Consider the following 15,242-nt stretch of genomic DNA (forward strand, 5'->3'; position numbering starts at 1 on the left):
ATGGAAGAAGCCATGCGTTTGCATGCCCGACACATGGCAGCAGTCTTAGTATGGATGGACTCCTCCATCATCTGCACATGACTGCGCATTGCCTCTGGCATCTCTACCAGATGTTGCCTTACCCCTCTCTGCAACTCCAGCACGTTCTGTGCTGCTGACACCAGAGGCTTGTCATCAGGCGGGAGCTCAACATGGGCTTGGCCACCCACAGTCTTCTGACTGTCACAGCCTCTGTCAGCTGCTTGGATGAGTGTATGTTGCTCTCACCCGCTTCTGACCCTGCATCTAAGTGAGCGCATACCCACCGATGTGCGCTGTTGGAAGGTGCAGGGGAATGTTGCAATGGTGCACCCTCTGAGGATTCTTCCTCCTCATCCTTAAAGGATGATGGGTTTCCAGCAGTGCCAGCAGACAATCTTCCCTCCAAAGTGCCATGACCTGCATGAGAAAATACAAACATTTCTGGGTTCTGCTGCATGGAACCCCCCATGCCAACCATGTGTGATGTGGTTCTCTAGAAGGGCGATGGTCGCCACATGACCACATTGACTGCTCATTCTCTCGGGAGGATACTTCAGTCTGTCCATCTGCTGTAGATTGGTCACTTTGGGAGACTGCTAGCACCGGGGCCTCTGTCTCTGCTTGAGTCAGTTCTCAGATGTTTGGGATCCAACCTCCAGTCATTGCCCTTTCCTTAGTGTTATGGGCCTTTTTCTCCTGTGAGCAAAAAGAGGGACGCTATTAGTCTTCCCAAAGAGACCAGGAGGACACTTGTTCTGGTGGCAGCCCTTTGGCCCCTGATGGGGGCTCCCAAATGCCTCCTCCTCACGTTCACTCTCAAGGGACTCCAGGCAGGGGGGTGCGGGGGTCAACAGCACAGCAGCAGAGGCTCTCCAGCGAGGGGGACAGGGTCAGCAGCACATCAGCAGTAAAGACAAAGCAGCAGTTTAAGCAGGACTGGCAGTGCTTTGAGTATGATGCCTCCGCTGACAACGCCATCGGCATCTTGCTGCCTACCTTCATGCTCTAATGGGACCATGTGCTTCCTTCATTCAAATAGGCCGGCCGCTGAGTGATTACGGTTGGCCAATCGCACACGTGACAAGCGACAACACCACTCACATCCGGTCCTGCTGCCGGGACTCGCAACGGGCTGATAAAATTCAGCCCCAGGTGTGCAATGGCCTCCCAATCAGATGACTTCTGTATTGAGAAGCTTTTTATGCTGTCTAATGCAAAATAAATGAGATGCATGGAGTTCTGTTGATTGAACATCTCAAACAGGTTTATTAAACTGCTAACTAATATATACAGTACAGAGCTGACTATTTACATGGCTTGCCTCTAAGTGTTACAATTGCAGCGTGAGACTGGCATGTAGTCACATGACTGCATCCTGGTACTCAGCTCATTAGCATACTAAGATCTTAAAGGTACATTACTCTTAATGGCAATCGCACAACAACTTCAAATCCTAACTGCAATTTATATTGAAATTTGCCTCTGCTCATTAAAGGATTTTTGATCAGGTAATCCAGTGGAATGTGTGAGGGAGCAATGCACTGCCTCATTGGGAGAAAGATTGGAGAGGACCAGTCCTGCTTCAAAGAGCTCCAGACTGGCAGTAACAGTGGCTATGTGGGTACGTGCAGGCCTACCAGTTGAAGAAGGCCTTGCGGTAAATTTAAACATATTTGCAATGATTTCAGCTTTAGAGTTAATTCCTCTATAAGTTAAGAAAAAATGGTGAAAATATATATTTTATGTATTCCAAAGTAGCGCTGCATAATTTATAGGGAGCATAGAAGAGTTGTTTATTCTTCATTTATATTACAGTCCATTATTTGTGCATTACAGGATTCACTTTGTGCATATTAATAACATTTGTATTATCATTCATTCAGCATAATTAACTCAATTAACATGGTTACACAATCATCTTAAAGATGTCTGAAGCCCAGGCACAGTGAAGTTTGTTTCAAGCTATGTAAAAATACACATGATTTTTGAGTTCCTTTTATGTTGCTGAACTATTAATCGTTAGTATGCATGAATTCATGCAGTATTGATAGTTCAGGGTTTTAATTTACTGTGCATGCATTTGCCCACAGGAACTTACACTGCTAAACCATAAACATAAAGTCAAGAGGCTTCTTCCATTGATGTTGTAAACCTTCATGCTTTATATCAGTTGTCTACTTGAAATTGCAAAAAAAAGTGCTGTGAAAAATAACTGAATAAAACATGCTCCAAGGTTCATGAAGTGTTTTTCTAGGTAAACCCCCTGTATAGGTACAATAGACTGATAAGCTTGTTTTAAGTGCCAACAGGGCATTTTTGCTTTTTCTCAACTGTGCGAACAACTTTGTGCCTTCTCATCAGCTTCATTCTTATTTCAGTTACCTTGTTATCTTTCACTGAGTCCTGAAGAAGTTGGATATCCACATGGAGTCGAACCTGGGAATACAGATATGTAACCCTATCAATTACTTAGGATATGGTTGTGGCTTTGTTCTTCGCCATAGGAGTTAATCTCCTCACAGTTTCTCCTGCTTCACTGCTGGAACTTCAGCAGAAGCTCATCCTATGCTTTTAAATGGGGTTTCTGCTGAAATTACAGTGGCAAAACAGGAGAAGCTCCTAGGAAATTCAGGCAAAGTGCGCAAGACCTGAAAGCATCATGTACAATAAAAGAGTTATAAAAACAACAACAATGTATACTTGTATAGTGCCTTTAATGTAATAAAATGTCCCAAGGCACTTCATAGGAGCATTATAAAACAACAACCACAACCTAACCACAAAGGAGATATTCAGTCAGATGACCAAAAGCTTGGTCAAACAGGTAGCTTTTAAGAAGTGGCTTAAAGGATGAAAGCAAGGTGGAGAGGCAGAGAGGTGTAGGGAGGGCAGTCTAGAGCTTAGGGCCTAGGCAACTGATAGTACGACCACCAATGGTGGAGCTATTAAAATTAGGGATGCTCAATAGGCCAGAATTAGAGGAGCACATATATCGCACAAGTTTGTGGGACTCGAGGAGATTACAGAGATAGGGAGGGGCAAGGCATGGAGGGATTTGAAAATATTGTCTGGGCAGAAAAGGTTGATTGGCAGTCATTAACAATTATCATGTTGCTAAAAGAGTATTTATGCTGTTAAGTACTAGACTTAGCTTTCTGCGGCAAGTTTAATGTGCAATTAATGCACAACTCCATGAAACTCATATGGAGATTAAGAGAGAAGTGCTGCCCTATCTGCTCCCTGTTAAGCCTTTTGGTAACTTAAGTCTTTGGCTGAATAAGGACCTCAGGCTCTCCTGCTGCACTTTTGCCCCCTTACAAGGGTCGTCAGAATTTTGGCCCCAAAGTCCTTTCTCGTTTTAGTTTTTTTGCACAGGGCAGACAGTATGGTCTTTGTTAATACTGCTCTGTAAAAAGCTGCTAACAGTGAGTAGAAATGTTTCCAGTTGACTTAACTCAATACATTTACTGAACACTTTAAAATTGAGAGCCAACATAACTCTTTTTTTTAACTTCTGTCCCTAAATTTTCTCCCCTGAAGACATTGGACTGGATTTTACATTGCCATTACCAAAATCGGCAGCGGCCGTAAACAATGGTGGCCCGCACTTTGCAGAACTGCCACAATATTAAATGCGGTGGCTCATTTAAATGGACCGCCTCCCCCAGTGACGTGGAGGGGCGGGCGGTCCGTCCCCAGCAATGCGTCAGGCGCCACTGAGCAGGTGCTGTGTCATTTTTAAAGGGCTACGAACCCTACCATTTAATTTAATATTTTAAAGATACAGTGTTTTTAAAGAATGAAATAAATTTATCCTGAACCTCTCCCACCACCACACCCTCTAATAACCATGAAATAATAACCTGCCCGCTTCCCCTCCAAAACACTTGTGCTCCCGACCTTTCCCCCACCTCCACCAAAGTTCATCAACTTTAAACCTTACTGCTTCCCACCATCCTCGATACTAATGAAATTAGTTTGACCCTGTGTCCCCCCTCCCCACCAGAGTTCCGCCTTGGATACCTGGACGGGAGTGTTGGCCACCAGCACCAATATCGCCCCGGAACGGACGGCGGAAGTGGGTAAGTAATTAATTTTAATAAATTAACGTATTTAAATTTTGCTCCCATCACTGAGCGGCCTGGGGGGCCACCACGAGGCCTTGCCGCCGCCAGCAAAATTGGGCCGGGCCTTCCCGGCGTCAAGGCCCATGGTGGGGGGGGGGGGGGGGGCCTCTGCCGGAGGCATTTTCACAATGTCGGGGGTGCTGTAAAATCCAGCCCATTAAGTGGGATTTCCGTTGGTGTGCACCCAGTAACCACTGGAGCACCTGGGAACACTGAATATCAGAACATTGTAGAGGTCATTGTGCATGCCTGTAAAGCAAAGCACTTGATTTTTCTCCATTCACTTAAATAGAGAAAAATTGGGAGAGTTTTGATACTGGCCTGCACGTCAACTAACCAATTTTCCAATATTTTCTGTTTGCAAGTCTCTGGTACACCTGAGCAGGGAACCAAGGAAAATCACCCCACATCATTCATTTTAGGGCACAATTTCACAGTATTTTGTCCAACTGGCTGCTCTTCATGTGTGAGTTTAGACAGTGAATGTTAGCAGGCTGCTTGATCATGAATGGCATTAGAGCCGTGCCGGATCCTGTTCTCACGTCAAATTTACACACGTGGATTTTCCAGCAGATGTTACTGGGAAACTTTGTCACAACTGGAAAACTTTGTTGATTTTCTCCTCCCTAATCCAGGAACACCAACATCAGCTAACTCAGTACAGAGCAGTATTCAACCTTAGTATCACAGAATTGTTACAGCACAGAAGGAGGCCATTTGGTCCATCCTGTCTGCACCAGATCTCCGATTGAGCAATTTACATAGTGCCATTCCCCCACCTTCTCCCTGTAACCCTGAGCCATCTTCCTTTTCATCTAACAGTCTAATTTCCTTTTGAATGCCTCAATTGAACCTGACTGCACCACACTGTCAGGCAGTGAATTCCAGACCTTAACCGCTCACTGTGTGAAAAAGCTTTTCCTCACATTGCTTTTGTTTCATTTGCCAATTACTTTAAATCTGTGGCCTCTCATTTTGATCCGTTCACGAGTGGGAAAAACTTCTCCCTATCCACCCTGTCCAGACTCCTCATGATTTTGAATACCTCTATCAAATCTCCTCTCAGCCTTCTCTTCTCTAAGGAAAACAGACCTAACTTCTCCAATCTATTTTCATAACTGAAGTTCCTTATCTCGGGAACCATTCTGATGAATCTTTTCTGTACTCTCTCCAATGCCCTCACATCTTTCCCACAGTGTGGTACCCAGAACTGCACACAATATTCCAGCTGATGCCGAACATGTGTCTTATACAAATTCAACATAACTTCCTTGCTCTTGTACTCTATGCCCCTATTAATAAAGCTTAGGATACTGTATGCTTTATTAACCCCACTCTCAACCTGTCCTGCCACCTTCAATGACTTATGCACATATATACCCAGGTTCCTCTGCTCCTATTTCTTGTGTTCCCGCACCCCCTTTAGAGTTGGACTCTTTATTTTTTCTCTCCATGTTCTTACTACCAAAATGAATCACTTCACATTTCTCTACATTAAACTTCATCTGCCATTTGTCTGCCCATTCCACCAACTTGTCTATGTCCTTTTGAAGTTCTACACTATCCTCCTCACAGTTCACAATGCTTCCAAGTTTCATATCATCCACAAATTTTGAAATTGTGCCCTGTACACCAAGGTCTAAGTCATTAATATGTATCAGGGAGAGCAAGGGTCTCAACAATGACCTCTGGGAACTCCACTATAAACCTTCTTCCAGCCTGAAAAACATCCATTAATCACTACTCTCTGCTTCATATCATACAGCCAATTTCGTATTCATGTTGCTACTGTCCCTTTTATTCCATGAGCTATAACTTTGCTCACAAGTCTGTTGTGTGACACTGTATCAAATGCCTTCTGGAAGCCCATATACACTACATCAACAGCATTGCCCTCATCAACCCTCTCTGTTACATCTTCAAAAAACTCCAGCACGTTAGTTAAACATGATTTTCCCTTGAAAATCCATGCTGGCTTTCTTTAATTAACCTGTATTTGTCCATGTGCCTATTAAGTTTGTCCCGAATTATTGTTTCGAGAAGTTTCTCACCATCAAAGTTTAACTGACTGGCCTGTAGTTGCTGGGCTTATCTTTGCACACTTTTTTTTGTACAAGGGTGTAACATTTGCAATTCTCCAGTCCTCTAGCACCACTCCTGAATCTAAGAAAGACTGAAAAATTATGGTCAGTGCCTCTGCAATTTCCACTCTCACTTCCCTCAGTATCCTTGGATGCATCTTATCTGGTCCTGGTGTCTTATCAACTTTAAGTATAGACAACCTATCTACTGGCTCCTCCTTAACAATTATAAATCCTTCTAGTGTACTAATTACCTCCTCTTTCACCATGACCTGTGCAGCATCTTCTTCCTTGGTTAAGGCCATGAAGAACAATTCAACCACAGGTTTTCTATAGAAGGAGACCATTTCACCGATTGTATCTGAGGTGATTCTTTGCTGGAACAATCCACAAGCACTCCTGATGCACTAATCACTGGGACCTTTTTCTCCTTCAAATATTGATCCATCTTTCCCTTGAAAGATGGTCTGTGCCTCAAACATTCCCTGTGGCAAAGTATTCATGCTACAACAACCCTTCATGTAAAAAAACCCTCCTATTTTCTGAACTGCCTTGATATTTGTACCATTTTCAGTGCCCCTCGCAGGATGCCACAGATCAGGTTGGAGTACAGCAAATAGGAGTGCTTCTCAGGTATTTCCACATAGCTCATCAGTGGATTCTTCTCTAGGAACAGCGAGCAATCATCTCCAGCTTGGTTCCAGAAGGTCACACGAGGGGTCACTCCAAGGTACATCTTGAAAGCAACCTGAGAAGCACAAAACACAGTAACTGTTATTCTGCCTTGCATCACATTGACCTAGCACTCTGAAGAACTACAATCAGAAATGTCCTTTCAGCAAATATCTTCTGCAGTGTCTTTTTTAGCCAATGTTTTTCTTCTTGCCTTCCCCTCCTGTACAATGTTTCCTCTAAGCTGTGCAGGTGCGTGGCAGTACATCAATTGGGAATGTGCCATGCAGGGGATGAAAAGGCCGCGCACAAGCAGCAATCCTTTTAAGATGTGCACATGTCCTGCCACATGGCAATTTTAAAGGGACTGAGCAGAGCAAGAAATGGGCTATGCACAGTGAAGGGAAATCAGAGGGAAAATTGCTCCTGTTATAGCCAAATATATCAATCTAAATGGATGACAGATCTTTTTTTAATTATTCTTTCATGGGATGTGGCCGTAGCTGGCAAGACCAGCAGTTGTTGCCTATCCCTAATTGCCCTTGAACTGAGTGGTTAGCTAGGCCATTTCAGAGGGTAGTTAAGATTCAACCACATTGCTGTGGATCTCGAGTCACATGTTGGCCAGACCAGGTAAGGACAGCAGATTTCCTTCCCTAAAGGACATCTATGAACCAGATGGGTTTTTATGACAATCGATGATATTTTCATGGCACCATCACTGAGACTAGCTTTCAATTCCAGATTTTTAATTAATTGATTTTAAATTCCCCCAGTTGCTATGGTGGGATTTGAACCTGTGGCCCCAGGGCATTAGGCCGGGGCCTCTGGATTACTAGTCCAGTAACATTACCACTATGCCATCCTCTCCCCCAATTTATCAGTTTAAATGTAGTGTCATGCCCAGGAAAGGCATATCGTTATTCATAACTTTAAACATTGACTCTATTCAGCATAAAACTTCTGGAACTGAATTTTCTTTTTAAATGAATAACAATGGACATTAAAATGCTGCATAAGATGGTTGCCAAGGGTCAGGTGTCTTTTGCAATTTTGGCCCAAACTCGAAAGTAACTCAAATTTATGGAAAGTTCCTAATTGAATGATCATGTGTCAAGTGACTCCCTTGGATGGACATACCAAGATGAAACCATTTGTGTAATTCACACTTCTATTATTTGCAGTCTGACCCAAAACTTAATATCTATGGATGCCTAAACTCACTGTCTCTGAGCTCGAAACTTAACAAAGACAGCTGTAAGAAACCAGTTAAATTAAAAGCAGGTGCGAATAGCCACGATCCATCCCCCGTTGTGTCGCAATAGCTTCAACCTTCAAATCATTCTGGGTGGACAATGTAAGTATTGATCAGGTGGTCACCTGACCAAAACTCATCAGAAATAATGAATCTTAGTACTCCAAGCACCAGGGAGAAACTAGTCAGTCTGCAAACAACAGCTGGAGAGACAGCAACAAAGGCAGAACATGTACACCTTAAAACTGGAGACTACAACATCCTAAGGTCTCCAAGCCTGTTCCTTTTCAAGTCCACCAATACAGAAAACCAACCTCCTAGTAAGGAGACTACAAACAACTAACTTTGTGACCTGCTGAGAGAATCCTGCAATGGCTTTGATAAACGACTCCGGCTATTGAATCTACCTAACTACACTTCATGAGTGAAAATCCCTCCTTCACTGGGCCTGCAATGCATGCCTTTTCCCCAGGATCAGCCAAAACTCACATGACTTACGAACCAGTCCTTTGTTTGTAATTGATAAAAGTGCAATATCCTCTTTAACGGCTTTCTTTCTTGAGCGTGTGTGTGCATGCGTACGTGTGTGTGTGAGTGGTGAGTGAGTGGCATGGCATTAGACTTTTGGGGTAAACATGTGAATAAAAATAATCCTCTTTATTTAAACCTATGAAAAGTGTGCTGCTGGTTTTTCAAATTGGGCACACATTCAGGGGTTAAGAAACACACACATCTTCCTTGTCAAAAACACACTGATTACAGACAGTAAAGGAAAGGGGACTGGGGTTTCAGTTCTCTCTCAATTCTGTCCGTAACAGTAGTTTTAGAGGTAACATACACTGCAATAGGCAAGAATAGCTTCTTTCAAAATTGCTGCAAGTTCACCATATGCTAATCATCAGTGGAAATTCTCTCAACTACAATGGAGATAAAATTCCTCAGGAATGCGATCTTAGCAAATATACTGGGATCAACCCCACTGATAACCTCCACCACTGATCCCACTACAGTATGTTGTCTTGGGCATGGACTCAGTAGAGCGAATAGGCTGTGTGACAACAGTCCAAATATTCCCAATTATGTCTTGAAAGCCCTGAGCTGGGGTATTCTTGAGGGAATCTATGGAAGCAGTCACGGCTGCTAGTCTGGAAGTAATGATTACCCTTAAAAACTCTTCCTGATGTCTTGTTGCTGCAAAAATCTGAGAGTGCAAGAATAATTGGTAAATAATAACAGCAACATGGTTAGGATCAATGTAAGGCTGGAAAGGTAACAGTAATCAACTGGAAAAGGAAAGTTCAGTGCAATTAAAAAAAGGATCAGGCCCAAATGAACTGGGTCAAAAAGTTATCAAACAGGTCAACAGGTCAGGGAAGTGGGATATCTTCAAATATGAGATGCAAAAGAACACAAAGTAAATATATTCCAGTAATGCATCAAGGTATAGAGTTCCTTTGGTAAGTTGAGAGATTACAACTAAACTAAAACTTAAAAGGAATGCATATGGTAAATTTAAGGCTAACCATACTGAAGATAATCAGCTGGGATATGAAAAATATAGGAGGGAGATTAGAAGGGATAAAAAAGGAATTTGAAAAAAGTTCGACAAGTAACATAAAAGGAACAGGTGAGGGCTTTTATTAACATACAAAAAGTAAAAAAATAGTTAAAGAGACAGTAGGACCACTCCAAGATTAAACGAGAGTCTAACTGCGGAGGATGTAAATATAGTGGAGATATTAAATAAATATTTTTCATCTGCTTTTACAAATGATGGTTGAAGTGAGAAGTTAGGTGTACTGGAGGAGAATGTGGATATGTCAGAGATAAGATTGGGAAAAAAATGGTTCTGAAAAAATTAGCAGTGCTCAAGGTGGAAAAGTCAGTGGGCCCTGATTTCATCCACTTGAGGTAGCTGAAAGAAGTTAGAGAAGAAATAGCACAGGCTCTGGCCACAACGTCTTCATTGCCAGTGGAGCACTTTGAGATGCCCTGAGGTCATGAGAGGTTTTATATAAATGTAATGTTGTCATTTCTTTTCTTTCCGGAAACTATGCATCTGCAGACAGCAACTGAGACCAAGTTTGCACTGGGTTCTTATGTCACCAGTGGTTGACCAGCTTCCTGGCACTGTCCAGCCTCCCACCTGAGCCCACACTTGTGAGTTAATGAATTGCCACAGTGTCTGTGAAACAGTTCCAGCATTAATCAGTACCTTCAGAAACACCAGAATACAAAAATAGGAGCAGCAGTAGATCATATGGGCCATCGAACCTGCTCTACCATTCAATACGATCATGGCTGATCTTAGGCTTCAACACCACTTTCCTGCCCGCTCGCCATATCCCTTGATTCCCTGAGAGATCAAGAATCTGTAACCTATCAAGCCCCTTCAGAATCTTGCTTACCCACTGTTTTTTTCAGGTTGTTTTTCTTCAGGTTTGCACTTGCTGCTGTTCAATATTCAGTATATTCACACCTAATCTGTACTAATGCTTTGTCTTTCAACACACCATTAACATATTGTTTGCCTTTGCTCCGTGACCTTTTGGTCAGCTATGTGGCCTGGTCCAATCTGCACCTTCTCCTTTGTTATCTCTTGCCCAACCCCCACCTCACTTGTTTATAATCTGTGACTTTTCTAATATTTGTCAGTTCCGAAGAAGGGTCACTGACCCGAAACGTTAACTCTGCTTCTCTTTCCACAGATGCTGCCAGACCTGCTGAGTGAATCCAGCATTTCTTGTTTCCCTTCAGAATCTTGTAAGTTTCAATGAGATTGCCTCTCATTCTTCTAAACTCCAGAGAATATAGGCCCAATTTACTCAGTCTTTCATCATAGGACAACCCCCTCATCCCAGGGATGTATTTAAGGAACATTCGCTGTACCGCCTCCAATGCAAGTATATCCTTTCTTAAATGTGAAGACAAAAACTGCACACAGTATTCCAGATGTGGTCTCATCAAAATCCAATACAATTGTAGCAAGAGTTCTTTATTCCTGTACTCCACTCCCCTTGCAATAAAGGCCAATATGCCATTTGCCTTCCTAATTGCTTGCTGTACCTGCATGCTAACTTTCTGCATGCCTTGTACAAGCACACCCAAGTCTCTTTGAGCATCAACACTTACAAAGTTTCACACCCTTCAAAAAATATACTGCTTTTCTATTCTTGTGACCAAAGTAAATAACTTCCCACTTCCTTACATTATACTCCATCTGCCATTTTGTTGACCCACTCACTTAACCTGTCTATATCTCTTTGCAGCCTCTCTGTGTCCTCTCCACAGTTTACCTTTCCACCTACCTTTGTATCATCAGCAAACTTAGATACATTACTCTCTGTCTCTTCATCTAAGTCATTAATACAGATTGTAAATAACTGAGACCCCAGCACTGATCCTTGCAGCACTATTCACTGCCTGCCAACTTGAAAGTGCCCCATTTATGCTCACTGTTTGTTTCCTGTCTGTTAATCAATCCTCTGTCCATTCTAATATATTATCCCCAACTCCATGAGCCCTTATCTTGCCTATTAACCTTCTGTGTGGCACCTTATCAAAAGCCTTTTGGAAATCCAGGTATACTACATTTACTGGTTCCCCTTTATCTACCCTACTAGTTACATCCTAAAAAAACTCTAATAAATTTATCAAACAGAATTTCCTTTTTGTTAAACCATGTTGACTTGTTCTAATCATACTGTGCTTTTCTAAATGCATTGTTAAGACTTCCTTAATAATAGATTCCAGCATTTTCCCAATGACTAATGTTAGGAAACTGGCCTGTAGTTCACTGTTTTATCTCTCTCTCCCTCCTTCCTTGAAAAGCGATGTTACATTTGCCAACTTCCAATCTGATGGGACCGTTCCCGAATCTAAGGAATTTTAGAAAATTATAGTTATCACATCCATGATCGCTGCAGCTATCTCTTTTAGAAACCTAGGCCATCAGGTCCCGGGCATTTGTTAGATTTTAGTCCCTTAAGTTTCTCCAATACTTTTTCTCTGCTGATATTAATTTTCTTAATTCCCTCACTCTTTTTAGCTCCTAGGTTACTGCCTCTTGTTGGTATGAAACTTGTGTCTTCTACTGTGAAGACAGATGCAAAGGGCTGAATTTTATGGGCCTTCCAGCAATGGGGGTCATGGCGGGGGTGGGGGGGGGGGTCCGGAAAATTCTTCCGGGAGAGGCCCACCATGGCCTCCGACGCCGAGAAAGCCCTGCCGCATTTGCTGGCGGCAGCAAGGCCTCAGTGCTACCCCGCCTCCGCTGCTCGATGGCGGGACCTTCATTTAAATATTAAAATGAAGTAAAATAAATGCAAATTAACTTACCTTGTCCCAGCGGCTGTCCCACACCAATATTCCAGCTGCCGGCCAGAACTCACGCGCCTTCAGAGCTCCATTCGGAGTTCCGAAGTGTGACACTGGTGGAGAGGGAGGAGGAGGTGCGAAATTGTCAGGGCGGGGGGTGGGGGGGAAGCTGGGAGAAAGCTTTCTATTGGCTGAGGGGATGTTGAGAAGGTGCTGAAGGGCAAAGGTAGATAAGTTCGGGGGGCAAAGTTGGTGATGGGAAGAAAAGTTATGTGTCTGAAATACATTTGATGGTCATTGGGAAGGTGGGAGAGGGGCATCGATCGGATAATAATGTTTAAAATTTTAATTTGCCTTTCATTTCCCTTTAAAAATTGAATTTGCATGTAAGAGCTTGCAGCCCGTTAAAAATGGTGCCGGCGCCTGCGCGGTAGCGCCGGACGCCGTTGCCAGGGACTGAACGGCCGCCCCCTCTGCGTCATCAAGGGCGGCAGCTCCACCCCCATTCATTTAAATGAGCCCCTGCGCGAAATATTGCTGGGCCTTAGCTATGGCACATCTGCGATTTGGGACGTGCTCATAGAATTCAGCCCAAAATATTTGTTCAATGCCTCTGCCATTTCCTCATTCCCCATGATAATATCTCCTGTCTCTGCTTCTAAGAGACCAATGTTTCCTTTAGCTACTCTCTTCGTTTTGATATACCTATAAAAGCTTTTACAATCTGTTTTTATATTACTGGCTAGTTTACTCTCATTCTATTTTTTCCTTTTTTAACAACTTTTTGGTGGAAGAAATAAGATAAAACATCAGAAAAGAAAATACATATAATGCTGAAAATCTGTGAGTCATGGTCCCAAGATTATGCCCATCTGTGTCTTCCAGAAGAGAGCATGATGGAGTTTGTGGAGTCAACAAGAGGGCGCCTAATTTGCCTGGAGCTAGTCAGTCCCTGCGCTGCTGCAGATGCATTTTTGTCAGCCAGAAAATTTTGTGCTAACCCAACATTGTGTGGGAGGGATGCTATCCAGGCTGCCCCAAGACCCCAATATGCAGCCTCTTGGCTCCCTATATGAAGGGAATGATCCAAATCTGTCCAAATCTTGCTTTTTTAAATATATATATTTCTAATCTTTGTGTGGTCCGGACTGCTTCCCTGGCCTAAGTGGGGCTAACTGCTGCCCATGGAGGCTGGCTCACCTTATCTCGCACAGCATAGGACCTCCAATCCTACACTGGGTTCTGACTGAACCAAGGGAGCAGGAAATCTTCACTTGACAAGTCTCTACCATCAGCTCTGTCCCCGACATCACTGAGCACTGGTTCCACCTTTACAAGGGCCTTCTGGAGAAAAACAGAAATGACGGAGACCTGGGGCTGGAGTATAATTGGCCTTGGCAGCAAGCATGGGTGTGGGCGCGTATCGAAAATTGCATACTTGGAAGGTCTCAGTGGATCCTGACGCCTCCAGAACGTGAAGTGATTTTCAAAGGGAGGGTGGGGGTGGGGAACCGGAAACCCGCACAACTCCAATTAAATGGTAGTTGAGCTTGTTTCTGAACTCGTTAAAAGGCTTTCGAGGAGCAGTTTGAAATTTTTGATCACCGGGGATGGGGGGAACACAGTGTCAGGAGCGCATTAGTACACACTTGTCGGGAGCACTGTGGAGTGCTGTTGCGGATCAGAAAAAGTAAGTGAAAAGAAAGGTTATTGAAAAATAATGGGTCAACTACCTTTCGTTTGGCCGCTTGTAGGCACAGTGGCGCTGCTGGCTCTCTGATCACCTGCCTGCTCCATTCTGTAAGGCAAAGGTAAGCCCTGTCATGGCTGCCGTCTGCCTATGAGTATTCCAATGTAGAGCCGGCTCCTGCCTCCATGCAGTGCCCAGCACCACGAATTGGGCACCAAACTCACCTTCAGCCCAATTAATGGCTTTCCATTTCGAAATAGCGTATTGTCAGTGACGAGGAGGCAGAGCGGCGTTGGAACCTGAAAATGAGCAGGGCGTCGGATTCCTAAACCTGGATTAAAAATCAAGCCCCTGGTGAAACTTCCATAAGAATCCCTAAGGAAATTAGGGGCTTAAAGGTGCAAAACTCTTAAGTAAACATTATTGATCTGATTTGCCAGTAAGCAGTAGAATGAATGATCTCTGCAGTTCTGAATTTCCACTTGGCACATTATGCAATAACCAATGTACAGGAACTGCAGCTTTATTATTAATGCAAATGCACTTTATTGACCGAATTAATTCTTGAGCCATTGCATGATGAAATTGAATGCTTTCAACAGCCATTAATACTTGAACTGATCTATGGATTGCATCAGGAATTGTAACATCTGCAATGTTTGGATGAGCTGTTGCACATCTCACAATCTATTTCCTTCTAAGTAACAGCCCTGATTCTAACAGGGAGGCGGAGAGGGAGTGGCAGGGCAGTGTTGCATTTAGGCAACCCAGAAGTATTGGTTTCCCTGAGGTCCTGCTAAATTTTACGGTTGGACATGATTACTGTTTTCTGTCTCTGTTTCCTAGCCACAGCTCGCCAGATTGAGAGGTTGTCTGGCTGTCAAGGGAGTAGCCCATAGCCATCAGGCTGCAGAGAGAAGGGAGAGAGAGATTGGAAAGGCAGAGGAGGGGGCTAGCGGTTGGAGGAGATTGGATGCCTGGGGTAGGGAGAGATCAGAATGGAGTGTCAACAGGAGATCGGAAGGAAATCAGCTGGAAGTGGCAGGGGGGTGTTAGGGTGGAAATCAATCGGAAGTTGG

The 15,242-nt window shown here is 43.5% G+C and overlaps 1 protein-coding gene across 3 annotated transcripts in view; it reads right to left on the reverse strand.

The window, feature by feature from the left end:
* Positions 1–1,281: 1,281 nt before the first annotated feature.
* Positions 1,282–15,242, reverse strand: part of LOC137352712 (trafficking protein particle complex subunit 3-like) — a 48,669-nt gene continuing 34,708 nt past the window's right edge. For all 3 annotated transcript variants that reach the window (XM_068018466.1, XM_068018460.1, XM_068018453.1), the window contains 2 exons: positions 6,795–6,977; positions 1,282–2,457 (listed from right to left, as the gene is read on the reverse strand). In XM_068018466.1, the coding sequence (XP_067874567.1) occupies positions 2,317–2,457; positions 6,795–6,977 (324 nt within the window). In that variant the 3' untranslated portion in view covers positions 1,282–2,316. The remainder of the gene's footprint in view (positions 2,458–6,794; positions 6,978–15,242) is intronic.

This window comes from Heterodontus francisci, chromosome 3 (assembly GCF_036365525.1).
Source record: "Heterodontus francisci isolate sHetFra1 chromosome 3, sHetFra1.hap1, whole genome shotgun sequence".
In the NCBI taxonomy this organism is placed as follows: domain Eukaryota; kingdom Metazoa; phylum Chordata; class Chondrichthyes; order Heterodontiformes; family Heterodontidae; genus Heterodontus; species Heterodontus francisci.